The following is a 17,668-nucleotide window of genomic DNA, read 5'->3' as shown; positions in this document are numbered from 1 at the left end:
AGTGTGGGTCCACATGTTTGAGATATGCTGCCCAAAAGAGGTTTACTTAAGCATACAAGGATAAAACATCTATTTAATAAGGTTGAAAAAGTATATACTGTTTGTAATCCTTCTATGAATGTTAAAAAAGACAGCTACCATAATAGGTTTGGTGTCAAGGTACCGTTGATGACATGCAATTATCATTCCCAAGCCTTTACATTATGCAAGACCAAACAACTTAGTGCCTCACTCATACATTGCCAAATATTGGAAAAGGTTGATATTTAGTCACCTTAACAAACAGATCAGAAAGGTGGTCACCCCAAAGTGGTTACACATTAGTTCACAAATGTGGTATCTTATCAACCTGAACCGCAATGGTAAGACAGCAGTTCAGATGGCTACTGAGACTCATCAGTGTGGATGGACCAAGAGGGTAGAAAAAAACATGGCCTCCAAAAAATCAATGCACACCAACGTGGAGATTCAGGTTCGGCTGCCTTTTGCACCAGGGTGGCGTTCAGCAAGAATTCAAGCACGTTACAGCTCACACGTCCACATCAGTGCTGATAAATGAAATACTCCATGTAAATCTGAATGAAGAGTCTGATTGTACTCGGATCCAGCTCTCTGGATTAGAGGTTAGGGCTTTAAACTTGTAGGTTTACAGTACCTCCAAGGTGGGACAATGCTGCTATAACCTTTTGCAAAGATTGATTTAGTAGTGTGCCCAGCTCTGTAACAGGCTATAGGTATATAAAAAAAGTGTCAGCCAGATAAATGCTAATGAAGAGAAAAGACAATTTTACTCACTACATTGAAAATGCGAACAGTGTTAAGATATTTCGTGTGTGTAGTTTTATTTTTCTGCTGGTTAGGCCATGCTTCAAATAAAATTCCTTAATTCAGGCACTTTATGATTTCTCAGGTAATGTTTCAAAATAACGCGGTTTATAAGGAATGTTTTAAAAAAACCCAAGTCAAACAATTGCGGACATGTATTCAATAGAACTATTGACGCACAAAAATGTTTTTCCTGCGATAGATGAGAACATTTTTGTTTGAAACAGTTCGGTTTTTAGGTTTTGGAAATGTGCTCATTTCTTGGGGGGCGGAACATCGCGCTTAGCACTACTCAAGACCTTTAACGTTATTCGACAATTCATCCGATAAATTTTTATAATAATAATTGCACTGAAAGGATGTATAGAGACACCTGAGTAAAACGTATCCACGTGTTCTGAGACCTATTCAAACGTTTCACTCAACGAACATAAGGAAAGATGGCCATTTGCTTTAGAAATGTCGAATGATAGTGCAGGTATAATATGTATCAAAACAAAAACGGAATACGCATGACGCGTTTATATGTGTCTGGCGTTATTCACATATTACCAAGACAATTTAGAAACAGGAAACCGCACAAGAAGTAAAAGCTAGAAACCATCTTGCTAGAGCACAGCACAGCCCGGAGCAGCCCCGCCCTGCCGAGCTGCCTGTTTGCGCGCAGCCCCATCACTCTTCCTGACGTCACCACGGCGAGTGGCGGTTCCCCCCCCCAGTCTTTGTTAAGAGCGCGCGCCACGCCAGCTCAGTCCGAGCTCGAGCTGGGAAGCGTTGTCAGGGTGAGCGGAGAAGTAGCGCGCCTCGTGTCCTTTTGCCGGCCGGCCTGTCTGTCTGTCAGCCTTCAGCGAAACGGGAGAATACTGCAGCACCCCACAGCACCAACTCTGAATTTACAGTATGTCTGCTATCGTCTACTGTCAAAGAAAACAGGTAAAGCGTGCCCCTTTTCAAATGTGCGGCAATTTGTAAGTCGAGAGAGTGACGTGTGGCAATTGGCCGGCGATGTGGTGTGGGGCGGCATCGTATTGTTCGTGTCCGGTCTATTTTCCTGTTATAAAATAGAAATGACCGAGACTATTTTATCAAGCCCTATAACTAGTTACAAATGGCGACAGGTTTACGTTTTGCACGGATACCGAAATTCACTTTGATGTATCCGGATGTATAATTCGTCATCTTATTTTTTTTAAGAAGGCCTTGGGGGTAGTAAAGTCGGTGGTCACTGAAAGCTGACTGCTGCACCGAATGTGTTGTCCGTCAGCCTTGACATTAGTGATCGGCTTGTATTTTAAAAAGGTTCGTTGCTTCTTCGGCATCTAGTCGTAATCTGGTTATTATAAAAGCTAGCGGATTGCAGAATGAACTGGACAAATGCACGTGTGATTAAGATGTTCATTTTTTTTTACAGTAGCATGGGCAGCTCAAGAAATCGAATGACAGTCGGGCCCTACCCTCTTCGGAAAATGTGTATCCATTATATTAACACACTTGAAACTTTATTTTGATTAGCTCGTTTTAAAAAAACGCTTTTCACTTGAATACGGTTGTAGTCAGATGGAGCGATTAATGATTTCTTTTGGCTCAGGAAGTTGTTTTAGAGTGTGGTCTATTGCGATGATTTAATCGCCCATCACTTGTATTGTTTTTTTGCTGAAATAGCAGTTGATTTTTTTTTTGTCTGAAGAGAGGCTTCAAGACTAGAGGATGTCTTGTGTGCGGTGTTTGGGCTCCAAGTGGTCTTGTGATCGGAAGGACATGATTCGTGCAGATTTCGTCTTCATTTTAACTAGGCAGCAATATCGTGACGTGCATGTCCTTTTTCATTTCTGTTGTGTAGCTTTAGGGCAGGGGAAGAAAAACGTGTCTGTCTTATATGTTATTCAGTACACGCTAGAATCCCCCCCAAACCAAAAAAGCAGAGTGCGATCTTCAATCTTGCGCACGCCTGACCCAGTTTTCGGTCTCCATAGTGGGGGTAGCTAGAGACGGCACTGGAAACCTTGAGCTGCAAGTTTATTGGCACTGATGCAATCTCTCACTCGAATTCATTAAAACTAGCCTGCTAAACTGATTTACAGTTTAGCCAGCGAATCGGAGACCTGCATTGGGACGTTGTCTCGCTATCTGATTGGAGAGAGTGGCCTTTGGAACAGTGGTCAGGGGGAGAGGTGGGATGACAGCTAGTTCGCACTAGGATCGTGCTTCAGGGTGGTTTGTTAAAGGGACAGTTAATCTAAAAAAAAATAGGACCGATCGTTAAAAAAAATGCACAACAAAATCCTAAAAAAATGCGAATCCCGTTGGAAGACGTCCTTTGTAACGTGGATACAGGAGCACAGAGCGAATTCGTGGTTACAGCTTCCCTAGAGATTGTCCTTCGTGCGAGCACTGCTTTTAATTTCGGGTTTTAAGATTCGTGGGAAATCCACGTTTGCCCTTTCTGAAACGGTGTGCGTGAGATCTCACGCATTATTATATGAAAAGCACATGGTGGCGAGTGTGTACTTCACACCATCGCCATAATCGTCATAATTCTTTCCTGCTAAAAGCAAAGGGTGCGGATTGACAGCTGTCGGACAAGATGTCTGATGTGTGAAAGTGGGGGCGCTTTCAAGACTAGAGGATTGAACCGGGAAACGTGACTGAACGGTTCTTGCTCCGGAATCGGGCAGTTCTGCGGTTTATGACTCAGAAGTACAGATTGCATTGCCGATCTGATCTCGTAGAAGCGTTTGGCCGTGAAATGTAATTTTTTATTCGTAGCGGAAACGCCGCTGGCAAACCGATTTGAGTCGGTTGTTTCTCACTGACCTGGGCTGCTTCTGTCAATGGCATTGCTCCACAGAGCATGCAACGTTTTAGTGGGCCCGCTTTTCCATGACTTAATGTTCTAGTTACAGCGTACTGTCATAAATATCAAATATAAAGGGCTCTCTTGGCACGGCTGGTGTATTACAGTGTCGCCAAAGCAATAATTAGCAAAACATTTACAGGCGCTTGCAACAAAAGCGCTGAGGCTCCCCCTGTTCCCAGGAGAACAGACTGGGCTGCAGGCTCTGTTGAGTTCTCATCTCTCTTTGCTGGCTTGGAAGCTGTGCTGGTTTGGGCAGATGTGGGGATTCTAGTACTGGTAATATCTCTCTTCATGGGATTGTGCAGTGCCTTGCATTGCTACCAGCAATTTGCACATTATCACAAACTGGATTGCGCAACAGAAAATAGGAGTACTCTGCCTGTAGGATGAGTCGGCCGCCTCTGGAGAGAAATATGTACACCTACCCAGGTGAACGATCAACACCGCAGTACAGGAGAAAGTGTTGTGAGAGATGTGTCACGTAGCAACTGTAAGCAGAGTACAGAGCATGGTTGAAGAATGTTCTTGTGGTTGCTTCCTGTGTTGGCAGGTACACACCAGCAGCATTGCGTTTGTTTGTGGTTGGCGTGTTTTCCACTTTGTGATACTGGCTTGCAGAGCTGAATTGCTGCGATTGCAGGGTATTCGACGAAGGTAACATTGCTGGTTAAAAGCTAAAAACAGTCAAATGCTGTGCATTTCCACAAAATGCATTTGCAAAGCCTAAAACAGTAGCCGCCTATTGAGATTTGAGAGAACTGCTTCTGGAACCGGAAATAAGGTGTCTGCTGCACATCTTCAAATATTTACTGATTCACGATAATAGTTGGATGAAAGGTTAGAACTTTCCGGATTTCTCAGACATTGGTTATGATGGGAAGGTTAGATAAATCCAGATTAGTGTGGATTTGTGTGGACCTGTTGTGTTTGTCCAGTCAAGACATTTGCTCTCACATCCGTTTATCTGGTTTATTTTAGGATTACTGTATATTGTAGAGGAATGAATAGGGGTTGTCACACTGAATAATTTTTTTAATTTCTGAACGGTGCAACAAGATAATGCGTTCAATAATACGGTATGTTTTGGCAGTCTTTGGCTTTGTAGTAATTTAGACTCAGGGGCCATTAATGTATGATTTCAACAAAAGTGGTTTGCCTCAGAATAATATGGTTATTTATGACATTTAAAATGGTATACATACTGTATATCATTAGGGAAAGTTGAAAGATTAAACTGTTTGCATTTCAGTAAAAAGCAATGTGATTGCAGTATAGTTAGCCTTTTTCCTCGTTTTTTAAGTTAAAGAGAATAGCCTACTCACTGTGAAAATCAAGAGAACTATTTCTGATGTTCTGAGGCAAGCTCAGAGTTCTAAACCTCCCTATCCTATCCACCGTCTTATTAATGTTGAGTTCTTCTGCAGTTACATGTTTTTAATTCTACAGTCAATTCCAGTCTTCCTTACACAATTTAAAGTTTTATTTGGAAAAACAAAATCTTTGTAAAACCTATTGGTGTTTGTAAGCATTTGGAAATTCCCCATAGCTACTTGAGTTTTTCTAGAATACTCTAGTTCCTGCAGGAAAGTTCCTGAGTTTCTTTGGAAAGCAGCTCATACTATTGTTGGCTAAACCAGCCTAGTCTGGAAAGCCTGAGCAAGATTCTGTTCAGGGTTCATTTTTCCTACTTTTAGAGCTTTGGTAGAAGTTGATAATAAGAGTAACATTAATCTGGTGGCTAGCCTTACACCTGTGGTTAAAAAGCATTAAAATCAAAAGTGTAAAAACATTTTGATTGCTCGTGTCAGAGAACCTAAAATGTTATTTCTAAAACAGTAGAGTAGTTTTGATCAGACCAGCTCTGTGTTCTCAAGGTGGAACTGGGATTAAAGGTGTATTCAACTCAAAGCTTTATGGACTGCTGTGGTGGGAACCCTTATTCATGTGGCTGGTGCTTCACTGCTCTTCAACTTGAAGGGGCCTCTTGAGTCCTTTCATTGTAAAATCAATCTGAGGCAGACGAGGAATCGATTTGTTTATGCTTTGAAGTGAGATACATGTCTTGGCCTAACTCTGGGAACATTCCAAATCTTGAAGCGATTCCTTTTTTTGAATAAAATCTTTCGACACGTATTGTTTCAACACGGCGTTACATGGGTTTTCGTGGTGGAACATGGAAAATGGTAAAACATCTGTTTCGTTATCCTGAAACTATAATCTCCAGCCTGTTGGTGCTGTCTGCCAGCTGTTGCATAACCTGTGGAAATGAGCAAACCAGCTTACATCTGCCCAGTGCCAGCATTCTCCCCACGCACTGCTGAAACCTCCACCATGGGATTGCCAGATTCTTAGGGCTGGGGAGCATAGGAAGTGAAAGTGCTTTACAGACGAGTTGTCCACAAAAATACTCAAATGTTTTTTAATATCAAACACTGTAATCTTGATAAGTCTTAGTTTGAACAGAATCCTGTCTTTTGTAGATATGGGAACAGCAATGTACACTAGGCATACAACACTGCGTAAAGATCCAAGAGTTTTGATGATTACAATCAGCTGATCCTATAGCCACTTCCTGAGCATCGATGCATTTGATTTCTGACTATTCATACTTTATAAATCTGATGTTTATTTTGTCATGCAAGGCTGAACTGAGACTGTATAATCCTGAGGATACAAAGTCACAAATACAGTTCTTTTTCGTTGATTGTTTATTGGTTTTTCAGGGCAGTTCTTTTAAGATGTGGCCTCAGCCCTGACTATATTACAGAGCCTTAAATGCTTGAGATTGTTATTCCTTCCAAGTGAACTTGGTTCATTTTCTTCCTTCCAACAGAATAGGGCCTAGCTGTTTGAAATTGCAGGATTAGGAAACTTGCTCATTTCTATCATGTCCAAGAAGATTTCCTAGATTATATTTGCAGTTCATTTGGTGGCAAGTTCAAACGTGAAAGGGGCAGGGAATCGGAACTGTTGACAAGCAATTTTAAATGCGTCAGGACAAGTTGCATCTTACTACGTACAATTCGAATTTAGTTATTAACTTGTGAAGATGCACTTAAACAGTCATTTTATAAAAAAAGGAAGATTACTTGAAATGATGTACTTTACGTCATGTATCATTCCTTATTACAAACTAGCAGCTCCCATGCTTTCCTTATTTAAAAAGAGATGATCTCGTTTTAACTCAATGATGTAATAACTTTAGAATGACAGACAGGAGGAAAAAAGTCTCTGGCTGTTGTAAATCTCTACAACACTTGGAACAGGCTACAGCCGCTATGAGTGGGGAAAATGAGGAGTAGGGTGTGCTTCTCGATTTACATGCAAGCAAGGCTATGGAACTTTCCTGCAAGACTGACTAGCATGCACTGTCGAGGACATCAGCGTTTGGAGTTCAGATGAAGACAGGCAGTTGAGAAGTGAACGTGGATATTGCCTAGAGGGGAAGTTTGGGCTTACTAATTCCTTACAGAATTATACGGCTATAAGACAATGGTGAAATTCCACGCCAAAAGTTTTATTGATGAGGGACTTCGAAGTACCAACTTTGTGTAAGATTTAAAAAAGATTAGAATGTGGGAATTAAGATGCATTGGTAAAAATCAAGAATTCTATACTATTATGCTAACCTTTTAAAACAGATTTCAGGGCAGTAGAAAAAATAAGATATTATTCAACTAAATAGTGTTTTATTCAAACTAAAGTGCTGATTTGCATAACCATGAAAGATACGCATGGTAAAATGATGACTCTAGCCTGAGCTGACAGTCTTTGGGAATGTAGCTTAAAGTATTGATCCTTTTTTTTAATCTGCTATTGCAGGGCAAGTGCTTGACCTGTGGGAGCTACTAAAAAGCACAGTATAATTTTTGGATTTTCGGCTTGTTTTATCGCCGGAAATCAACTTTGTAACAAACAGAATTAGTGCTGAGCAAACTGTTACTCACATGCTCTGTGGTCATGGTGCTTTTCATTTTGATCTCCTCTAAACATTACTCTTTTTTTTTGTAGGTTATAATGCAGGATCATCGCAGAAGAAACTCATTTCTATAGCCACGGGGATACCAAGGACTTGATTACAGTCAATCTAAGCCTGCTAGTTTTGCACCCCAGCTGCTGTGGCCTGTTTTAGCAGACTGTTGGCTGGCATTTCCTCTAACTCCCTGCTCTGCAAACGAAGACTCGGAACCCATCTTTCTTGGTCTGGTGCCAGTGCCTTCGTTTTTATTTCCCTTGGCTGTCACCAGTATTCTTTTGTCAAGTTGCATCATTCTTCGGTAAGATAATTAATGCATTGGGGATTTGTGCCGTGAAGTCAGACCACTTCGAGTTCATGTTGCCTAAGCATTTCGTTGTGCTATAATACAGTAAAGACGTGATTTGTTTGATCTTTTCTAAGGCCTGAAACAAAGTACCAAAATGGTCCCAAACGGATATTTAATTTTTGAAGACGAAAGCTTCCTGGATTCAACTGTGGCCAAAATGAATGCACTGAGGAAGAGTGGGCAGTTTTGTGATGTCAGACTTCAGGTATGTTTCGTTTACAGTTAATTAGTAACTGTACTAAAAGACCCTGGGAATATATTTATTCAACTGGTCTGTTATGCGTTCTGATATCATTATTGATATTACTAATGTTGCTTTTGACCATTCTTGAAATGTCTGTAGGCCTAGGCCTAGGCATAACAGCATAACTTTGCTCTTAAAGACTGATGGTTTTAAAAATGTACATTTGCACGAATATCGCTGGCCACTAAGAAGAAGAAACCTCCTGACCAATTATTTCTGACGTGCGATTTCATTGGAGTGCAATTTTTACTATCTTTTCAGGTCTGTGGACATGAGCTTATGGCACACCGAGCTGTCCTGGCTTGCTGCAGCCCCTACCTGTTTGAGATCTTTAACAGTGACGCAGAGCCTCATGGGGTGTCCCATGTGAAGTTCGATGATCTGAACCCGGAAGCAGTTGAAGTCCTGCTCAACTATGCCTACACTGCTCAGTAAGACTTGCTTTTTAACTAGTACGCTGCAATAATGGTCATCTTCAAAGGAGCCTTTATAGATCAAATTTGAAAGAGCTTGTATGACAGAGCAGTGGTGTTCCTTGTATCCATGTTACAATTCTCAGAAATCTTAAGGACTCCTAACTTGGGTTATCATAGTTCTTGAGTAATGAGGCACAAATGAGCTTGGCTAGTCTTTCTTAAGTAACTCAGTGGAGTGCATTCTGTACATTCTTGACACTGTTTTTTAAATATGCATAAATCATGCAATATGAATCTTGGAATTGTATTTTCCACTTACAAATGCCAAATACCTTTTTCTGTTACAGACTTAAAGCTGATAAAGAGCTGGTTAAGGATGTGTATTCTGCATCTAAGAAACTCAAGATGGAAAGAGTTAAACAGGTGTTTCTTCCCATTCTTGTGGTTGCTATACAGTTACTGTTGATTAACTGTATACTGTTAATCAAATCTCAGACTATGCATGCATTTGTATTGTAACATAATGTGAAAGTTTTGTTTTTTTTAATTTTATAGATTTCATACATTTCATTACAAGTATATTTGTTTGGAATCCCCAGTCTTTTGGGTTGCTAGTTGCTGTAATATTTAATTTTAGTTACCTAATAGTGAGAAATTAACATGATCTTTCAAATAATTAAACCCTTTTTATTAAATGAATGTAAGGAAGCTAATCGTTAAGTCTATTTGTGCTGTCTAGATCTGCGGTGACTACTTACTGTCAAAGATGGACTGCCAGAGCTGTATCTGTTACCGTAACTTTGCAAGCTCCATGGGAGATGGGCGACTCTTGAGTAAAATTGATGGCTACATCCAGGAGCACCTGTTAGAGATCTCAGAACAGGAAGACTTTCTCAAACTCCCCCGTCTTAAGGTCTGTACATATCTTTTCAATATCCACCCATAGTGATCCTCTAGATTTTAAAATGCTCTGTAATGGACAAATCCTTACGAAAATAAAAACTCCCAAGATGCTTGTGGTTTGTAAGATTCATTGAGGAAGACAAACTACTTCTGGGACAGCATATTTAACTTAATGTACTTTAAGAATGTCTATTAAAATTTGTAAGATATTTAGTCCCTGTAAGGAGTTCTGTATATTTCTTTGCGTTACAGTTGGAGGTAATGCTTGAAGACAACGTCTGCCTGCCAGGAAATGGTAAACTTTACTCCAAGGTGATCAACTGGGTGCAGCGGAGCTTGTGGGAAAGTGGAGAACAACTGGAGTCGCTAATGGAGGAGGTTAGTGTAATAACCAGTTTGTGTTTTGTCTTTCAAACATTGTAACATTGAAGGGTTGATTTCCCTCTTTGGCACTGTTTTTTGGTTTTGGTTTGTTTGTTTTTCTTTTTTTTTAAAGCCTTGGCCCTAAAGAATGTAAATTTTGCAGTAGGTGCCCCTAAACTGAAAATCTGAGGGGTTATCCAGGTGAGCAGAAAGAACCTGTTCAGTCTGTGTTTTTTTTTACCCTTCTTTCTTGCTAAGTGCTTTTTCAGCTCTCCTTTGCAATATTAGCATAAGGAATAGATACAAAAACTGGCAAGGGTCTTACTCGCTATTGATGCTCCTTCCTTTGCAGGTCTTAATATTTTGTAAAGTAGGTTAAAAATTCTAATGGCTCTTCCTCCCCATTGATTTATCTTTCCTTAGGTTTATTAGCCAAACCACTGCAGGATTTGCAAGACAGAAGAAAGCAAGACTGAATCCTCCAGGGTAATGAGTCATAAAGAAGCAGCTTCAGTCCTGCCCACAGCCAAAACACCGCTGCACTTCCATCTGTTGGCAGAATAAAAACAACAACTACTAAACAGACCACACTAATCGTGTTTACTTCTTCCAGCACAATTGCCAAGCTATCGAAAAACGTGCTGTTGGAAGTATTTGTGTCACCTGCCAAGTCTGCAAGCCATAAAACCATTGTAACAAGTTGTGTGCTTCATGGATTATGTTTGTTCAAATCAAGTGGCGCTTGTAGGATTTGATTATTTATCCATTTACTAGCATTTATTAAGTAACCAAATTCAAATCTGGAATTCCAACTACAAATGAAAGGCCGAAAAGTGAAACTTTTAAGCAAAACTAATTTATTGGTATATCACTTTTTTAACATTACTACATGAATTATCCCAAATATTTCAATGAGTACTGTTTACCTACAGTGAGTATAGCAACACTTGTAACTACAGTGTAATAACTATACAGTGCTAAGTGGTTGAGATGCCATAATTTATTGGCACCATCTTGCTAATCTATAGCTGCAGACTTGGTAGTTCGTACATGTTAAACAGTCTGCTTTTCCCCTCATGCAGCTGTTTAACTCAATTGTAAATACTGTTTTTTTTGCCAGAACCTTAAAAACTGTTCTTATTTCTTTGTATGTCTGATTAATGTAGAATATGTTCTGTACATCTGTATTTTCTGTCACTGTATTTGGGATCTACTCATTGATACTGCAAATTGGTATTCGCCTATCGGAATACAGTACAGTAATTTTGTAGTTTATAATTTACTAAACGAATCTGTACGTTTTCAAGAAAACCATCAACAAATTGTAATTATCTGCAAGTTATCAAGTATTTCAAAGTTTTTGTCAAACTATTATCAAGGGTAAGTGCAGCATCAGCCAATTTAGTTTCTACTAACACTGCGTTAGTCTACTGTAGTGTAGGAAACTAGTAAAGCTTTTTTGTTTTTATGGTGAGTAGCAAAACCTTTGAAACATGCATGGTTCTGAGGAGTATTCATTTTCACAATGTTAAAAATTCACCATTTTAGATGGCTGCTTTTGTGATCCTGCCTTAATAACGCCCTCCTTTCCAGCTGTCAGCCATGACGATGGCTCTGTTAATTAATGCTTGATGAGAGAAACCGGAATTACATGGATGACTTTGCATTGGCCTGAAGGTTTATTCAGCGTGATCAAGATCCCTGCAGAGTTTCCTTTAAAGCTGTATTTTCTCTTTAAACACCTCTTCCTCCAGCATCGACCACGCTTGTACCTGTGGGCCTTTGCGGAACAGGCTTTCAGTTCCCCGGGTTTCTGTTGTCATGGAGACAGCCACATGGGTCTTCTGTTACTGTTTTGCAGGTTCAAACGCTGTACTACTCAGCTGATCACAAACTGCTTGATGGGAATCTGCTTGACGGACAGACTGAGGTGTTTGGCAATGATGATGACCACATCCAGTTTGTTCAGGTACAGAACCCACACAGTCTTGGTGATGGTTCAAGTAGTCTTTTATAGCACACCTGAATTGTAGTACTAAACAGCTTCATGGTGTTTAATTGAGTATTTGAAATAAGGAAAGCTTTCACTGGTCTATTTTGCTAATTAGTTGTGTAGAAGCTACCCAATTAGGATAAATTTAATTTTGATTTTCTTGTTAAACTGAGCCCGAACTTTAGGAATTTAAATACTTATCAATAGGGAATTATTTAAGAGAATTATTTGGTCATTTTTGTGGAAATATTAATTGGACAACACTGGAAAATTTCTTAAAATCTTAAGCAGTGATAAGAGGTGGTTCTAAACTGAAAAGCACAGTACTATACATTTAGTCTGTAAAGGTTAGTGTTAAAGAATACATCTTAAACGTTTCTAGAGGAATCTTTTGGTGTGCTATAAAAGATTTACTGAGCAGTGTGAGGTTTGAGGGTAGATTCACATCTTTTAAGGTCTCAGATTGGAGTACACCCTAGCTGATTTGGTGTGTAGTATCCTAGAGGTGGAGGAGACTCCTCTCCTGTTTGTGTCTGTAGCTGCGCTTTGGTTTTGCAGAAGAAGCCCCTTCGCGAGAATGACCACAGGCCAATGAGCAACAGCTCCTCTGGAAGTCTGTCTCCCAGCTCTGTGAATCAGCTGTGCAAGCACGAGTGGAAATACATAGCCTCTGAGAAGACAACCAGTGAGTGAAGGATTAAGCTGTAAAGTAGTCTTTAGCACCCATAAAAGGGGATTTTTAGGATTCTTTGTAATCTCTGTCAATATGAACAAATGATTATAATTGGTGCAGTCTTTTACTCTTAGGCTTCCCATCATTCCCAAGACCAGCACATGCTGGATAGGTTGCAGCTGAACATTAATTTATATAGTTGCAACACTTAAATTGACCTAAAAGGATTAATTGTTTTCAGTTCTTAAAGATACCGGATGTTGCCTTTAAACCTACATTCCATAAGTAACAAGTTCTCCAGCTTTTGAAATGGTTCCAGTTGAGCAACTTGTTAGTTTAGTGACATATTAAAGAAATGACCCTGGCAGGAGTGAACACCAGCAGGTGTATGGGTTCCCAGGAAACCCCCTTCTACTAAGCTGTTCGTGCACAAGTAATTCTTAAGACCGAATTTTTCTTAATTTTCTAAGGTCTCATTACTGTGTAAGTAACGTCCTATTATCTTCACCCTAGACAACATCTACCTGTGCCTGGCTGTCCTGAATGGAGTGCTGTGTGTTATCTTCCTGCACGGCCGAAACAGCCCCCAGAGCTCCCCATCTGGAACACCCTGCATGCTGAAGAGCATGAGTTTCGAGGTGCAGCCAGAGGAGCTGGAGGAGAAATTGCTGTCTCCTATGCACTACGCTCGGTCAGGCCTGGGCACAGCAGAACTCAACGGCCGGCTTATTGCAGCAGGCAAGGCATTGATTTTGGTGATCTAAGGAGGTGGTAAAATCCAACAACCTTGCACAAATGGATTTTCTTAAAGCCCTTGAGGTTTAAAATCCAATCACTGCCTACTGACTCTACAGGCACTCTAGCATATTAGATTTGAATTTATTTCAGTAGTTTTTCTGTAATGAGTTTTTTTAAGTTTACATTTGTCAGGTGAACTGAAAATAGTGAAGTTCTTGCAAGATGATTAAGCTGTGATACTGTTAAGGTTGATAACCTTATACCTTGATTTTAATACCTTTTTGTATAGGTGGCTATAACAGGGAAGAATGCTTGCGTACCGTGGAATGCTATGATCCGGACAAGGACAGCTGGACTTTCATTGCTCCAATGAGGACACCAAGAGCACGCTTCCAGATGGCAGTGCTAATGGTAAGTGTCGCTTCAAATGTCTGCTTCATGCACTTCCCTTCAAAACGGTACTTCTTAGATATTTCTTGGACATGGTTTCCAAATCTCTTTTTACCTGTCTTTCTTAGGGCCAACTGTATGTGATGGGAGGTTCCAACGGACATTCAGATGAGCTCAGCTGTGGAGAAACGTATGACCTGAATGCTGACGAGTGGACTCAAGTGCCAGAGTTAAGAACAAACCGCTGCAATGCAGGTAAATATTTTATGAATTGGGTATTGCGACCCATCCTTGAAACTAATAAATATCTTTAATAAGAAATGGCACTAGAACAACTAGAAAAAGCTATTAAAATAAATAGTAAATGGGCATCTCTGTGTAACTCATTTCACCTGATCTGCTGTGCAGTGGAGTTTCTGTGTCATCCAGGTTGGTGCTGTGCTTCTGGGATGTGTTGTCCTATGTGTCGAGCTCTTTGGAATGAAGAATGCTATACTTCTGTTCTTCTGCCTCACAATGGCTCATGTTTTGTTTTTAGGTGTTTGCTCCTTAAACAACAAACTGTATGTTGTTGGTGGATCAGATCCATGTGGCCAGAAAGGCTTGAAGAACTGTGATGTTTTCGACCCTATTACAAAGATCTGGACAAGCTGTGCTCCACTTAATATAAGTATGTCCATTTTGTTAATAAAACATACTTTTTGGTAACATATTTTAGCACTATCGTAGCAATTTAGTGTAAGAGCAGCTTAAAATCTTTTAAACTCATTTCTTCTTTCAATCAGTTGAACTTTTTTGTAGTGATTACACAAACATCCTACATGCCATACAGTTGGAAGCAGGATTCAAACAAACCCAAGCATGCTCATGGAAGAAATGACTGAATCCACAATATAGTGTATTAGAGGTTAAGGGCAGCAAGTTGTCATTTCAGTGAAGTGCATTGAATTCCATTTCTGGGAGTCACTTGTATAACATTTGTATTGATCTGTATAGGGAGACACCAGGCAGCAGTGTGTGAACTGAACAACTTCATGTACGTCATCGGAGGAGCAGAGTCCTGGAATTGTCTGAATACAGTGGAGCGCTACAACCCTGAAAACAATACCTGGACTCTAGTTGCTCCCATGAACGTAGCTCGGCGTGGGGCAGGGGTGGCTGTGTACGAGGGTGAGTGTTCTCATACTGTTTTTTTTGCAAGGCTTTCCCCACATCCAGTGTAATGATACTGCAAAGTTGACATTTTGTGGTTCAGGAAATCAAAAGTTACAGCAGATGGAATTTTCCTTCTGTGATGCAAACAGAATGTTCATTCAAAAGCGCACATGTCTTTGCAGGAAAGCTGTTTGTGGTTGGAGGGTTTGACGGCTCTCATGCCCTGAGGTGTGTGGAAGTGTACGACCCAGCCAAGAATGAGTGGAAGATGCTGGGGAGCATGACATCAGCTCGGAGCAACGCGGGTGTGGCGGTGCTGAGGAAGTTCATCTGTGCAGTGGGTGGCTTCGACGGGAATGAGTTCCTCAACACCTTCGAAATATACGACCCCGAAACCAATGAGTGGAGTCCCTGCATTGATGCCTTTACCGTTAATTGAATGTGTGCAGCACCTTTCTCAAACTAACAGGCTTAGTGATGTAATTGTGTTTAGTGAAGTTTTACATGTGAGCAGGTTTGGGAGGGGGATTCTTCAGTGAAGATGGGTTTATGAGGGTGGGAAATAAAAATTCAACTGGGTTGCTGACTGCAACATAAATCCTTTGCATATTGCATACAATATATTGTGCTGTATATATTTTGTTTCATTGTTTTTTTTTTTTTGTCCTTATAAGAATGCCAACATTTAAGTACATTCTTTCTGGAGCTGAGTTTTTTTTTTCAGGAAAGGGTTTTTGGAGCAGAACAGTTTTCACGTATGTATTAGGTCATTTTTTCCCTGTTCTCTAGTGGTTAATGCAAGAAGTACTAACCAAGTTTAGAGCAAAATAAATGGTGATAACTAGCTGAGCTTTACGTTCAAGGATTGTTTCTAAATTGGGGAAATTTAACTTTATACTTTAGTTTCTAACTGGGAAAATCTGCAGTTAAGAGCCTTATTCACAAAATTATATGGCTGTTTTGTGTCATTTAAACTAAAGCTGAAAATGCGTATCAATATAGTGTATCTTTTATGATGGCCTTTTTTATATTTTTTATACACAGCTGAGCAATTTACCAATAGATGTAAAACCTAAGTGTCAGATTTTTTTTTTCAAAGCATTAAATTACTTTGGTTGCATCACATAAACATGCTACAAAGCTTCTGCCTTTGCACAGAAAAGTTTGGTACTGCAATTTTACAGATTGTTGTTGAACTGCAATGGCATTTTTGAATGTTAAAAATACACTTGTTCAGTATTTAAAACTTTCTTTCTGGTTGTAATTTTTAAAAGGATTTGGAGGGTGTGAAATTCCATATCACTTTTGTTACAAGCTAATAAGTTAATATTCCTTAACTAATAAACCATATCAACTCACAAAACCTGCATTTTTACTGAGCCTTTATTTTGTTTATTCCAGTGTGAACCAGAATAGAGAGGTGTTGCTATGTAAACGACTCCTCTTCTGGTTAACATTTACAGTACCTAATCAACCTTTTAAGTACCCTTTTTTGGTTTTGTTGTAAAAAATATCGTGCAAGAAATTGACTCACTGCAGGTCTAATTTGAACATTTCGAGCTGGCAGCATCAAATTTCAAAAGGGTTTTGGTGGTTGTGCCATAGTCCATTCCATGATAGTAGCCAAGCTGAAATAACTAGTTTCTGTCTTTAATAGCTCTGACTGCTTTTCTTGCACACACAGTAACCCATTATTCCCAATTTTCTCTAAGAGTGAGTTTTTAATCAGATAAAAAATGTAAAGTATACAAATAATCTTATAATGAAAATGTAATTAGAAGATTATTTCTATTCAAAATGTTCTTCAGTATTGATTTCAATGTTGGAAACCCACATCAATCTTCTTTTATATTATTGTTGGTGTTCTTCCACTTGTAGGCTGTTGGTAATATTTAAGACTTTTTGCTTTCAGTGCTCACTTTTCATCACCTGTTTATGATTATAATAAGATTGGTTTCCAGCTAAAAACGAAGCTACCTGCCAGTTAGGCAAGGAGACACAGAGAATGGAAAATTTTTACTTCTCCGAGTGGAATTAGTATTTCTATTTTAAAAGCAATAAAAAGAAGTAAAAATGCACATAACCTTAAAGAATTGCACTGAAGGGTTTAAAGAGGGGCATTATTCTTTGCGTGGGGCTCTGCTAGGAGCTGCAATTTTGGGTTTAGTATTCTAAATTCATAATTCATGTACCTAGTTCTAAGTCATTCTACAGTAATTTCTGGTACTTTCATTCACAAACGTTTAATCCTAAATCTTGTGAATGAAGCTTGGTGTCAGAGGCTTGGAAGGCCAGTCAATGAGAAGGCTAGACTTTACTTAGCAAGTAATTGAAGTTGGCACTAAGCTTTGCCCTTGTGTTCTTTTGCCTGGGGACCAAGGTTAGCAGCACTTTTATATCACATGATTACTTGAATCACTGCTACATCAGAATTCAGATTCCAGCAAAATGTCAAAGGAAAAATAGAGGCTAAAACAACACCAGGTCAATTCTAGAATGGACTTGAATAACCGCTAGCTAACTTGAATATGAAAGGCCAAAAGTCAACCTGGTACGCCTCTTCCTGACCTAAACAAATACCTAAGGCAATAAATGCCTCTTGCTGCACTTTAATGAAATCACAAATATTAGCAAGAAATATTCTATTGGTCTATAAAGCTGTCTGGAAGTGGTGGACTTGTTAATTTTAATCTAATATTAAACATATTAAAAAAAACATTTATAAAACTAATGGATATTAAACACGAATCCCCCTTTGTTTCATCAAGACTCTATTTTCTTTCAAA

At 39.5% G+C, this 17,668-nt stretch overlaps 1 protein-coding gene across 2 annotated transcripts; it reads left to right on the top strand.

Annotated features, from left to right (window-relative positions):
• Positions 1–1,562: 1,562 nt before the first annotated feature.
• On the top strand, positions 1,563–16,245 carry ivns1abpa (influenza virus NS1A binding protein a). Of its 2 annotated transcripts, none has more exons than XM_006634652.3 (15): positions 1,563–1,758; positions 7,694–7,959; positions 8,082–8,212; positions 8,513–8,682; positions 9,015–9,090; positions 9,407–9,580; positions 9,823–9,948; positions 11,795–11,902; positions 12,485–12,611; positions 13,113–13,337; positions 13,627–13,748; positions 13,856–13,982; positions 14,266–14,397; positions 14,724–14,897; positions 15,065–16,245. In XM_006634652.3, exons 3-15 carry the CDS (start codon positions 8,102–8,104, stop codon positions 15,319–15,321), a joined length of 1,929 nt encoding a protein of 642 aa, XP_006634715.1. In that variant the 5' UTR covers positions 1,563–1,758; positions 7,694–7,959; positions 8,082–8,101; the 3' UTR covers positions 15,322–16,245. The 2 variants fall into 2 exon arrangements, with proteins under 2 accessions (XP_006634715.1, XP_069050169.1); XM_069194068.1 differs by lacking the exon at positions 1,563–1,758 and adding an exon at positions 7,085–7,233.
• Positions 16,246–17,668: the final 1,423 nt, after the last annotated feature.

Source organism: Lepisosteus oculatus, chromosome 9 (genome assembly GCF_040954835.1).
Source record: "Lepisosteus oculatus isolate fLepOcu1 chromosome 9, fLepOcu1.hap2, whole genome shotgun sequence".
Lineage (NCBI taxonomy): Eukaryota > Metazoa > Chordata > Actinopteri > Semionotiformes > Lepisosteidae > Lepisosteus > Lepisosteus oculatus.
This window is presented reverse-complemented; position numbering and strand designations above follow the sequence as displayed.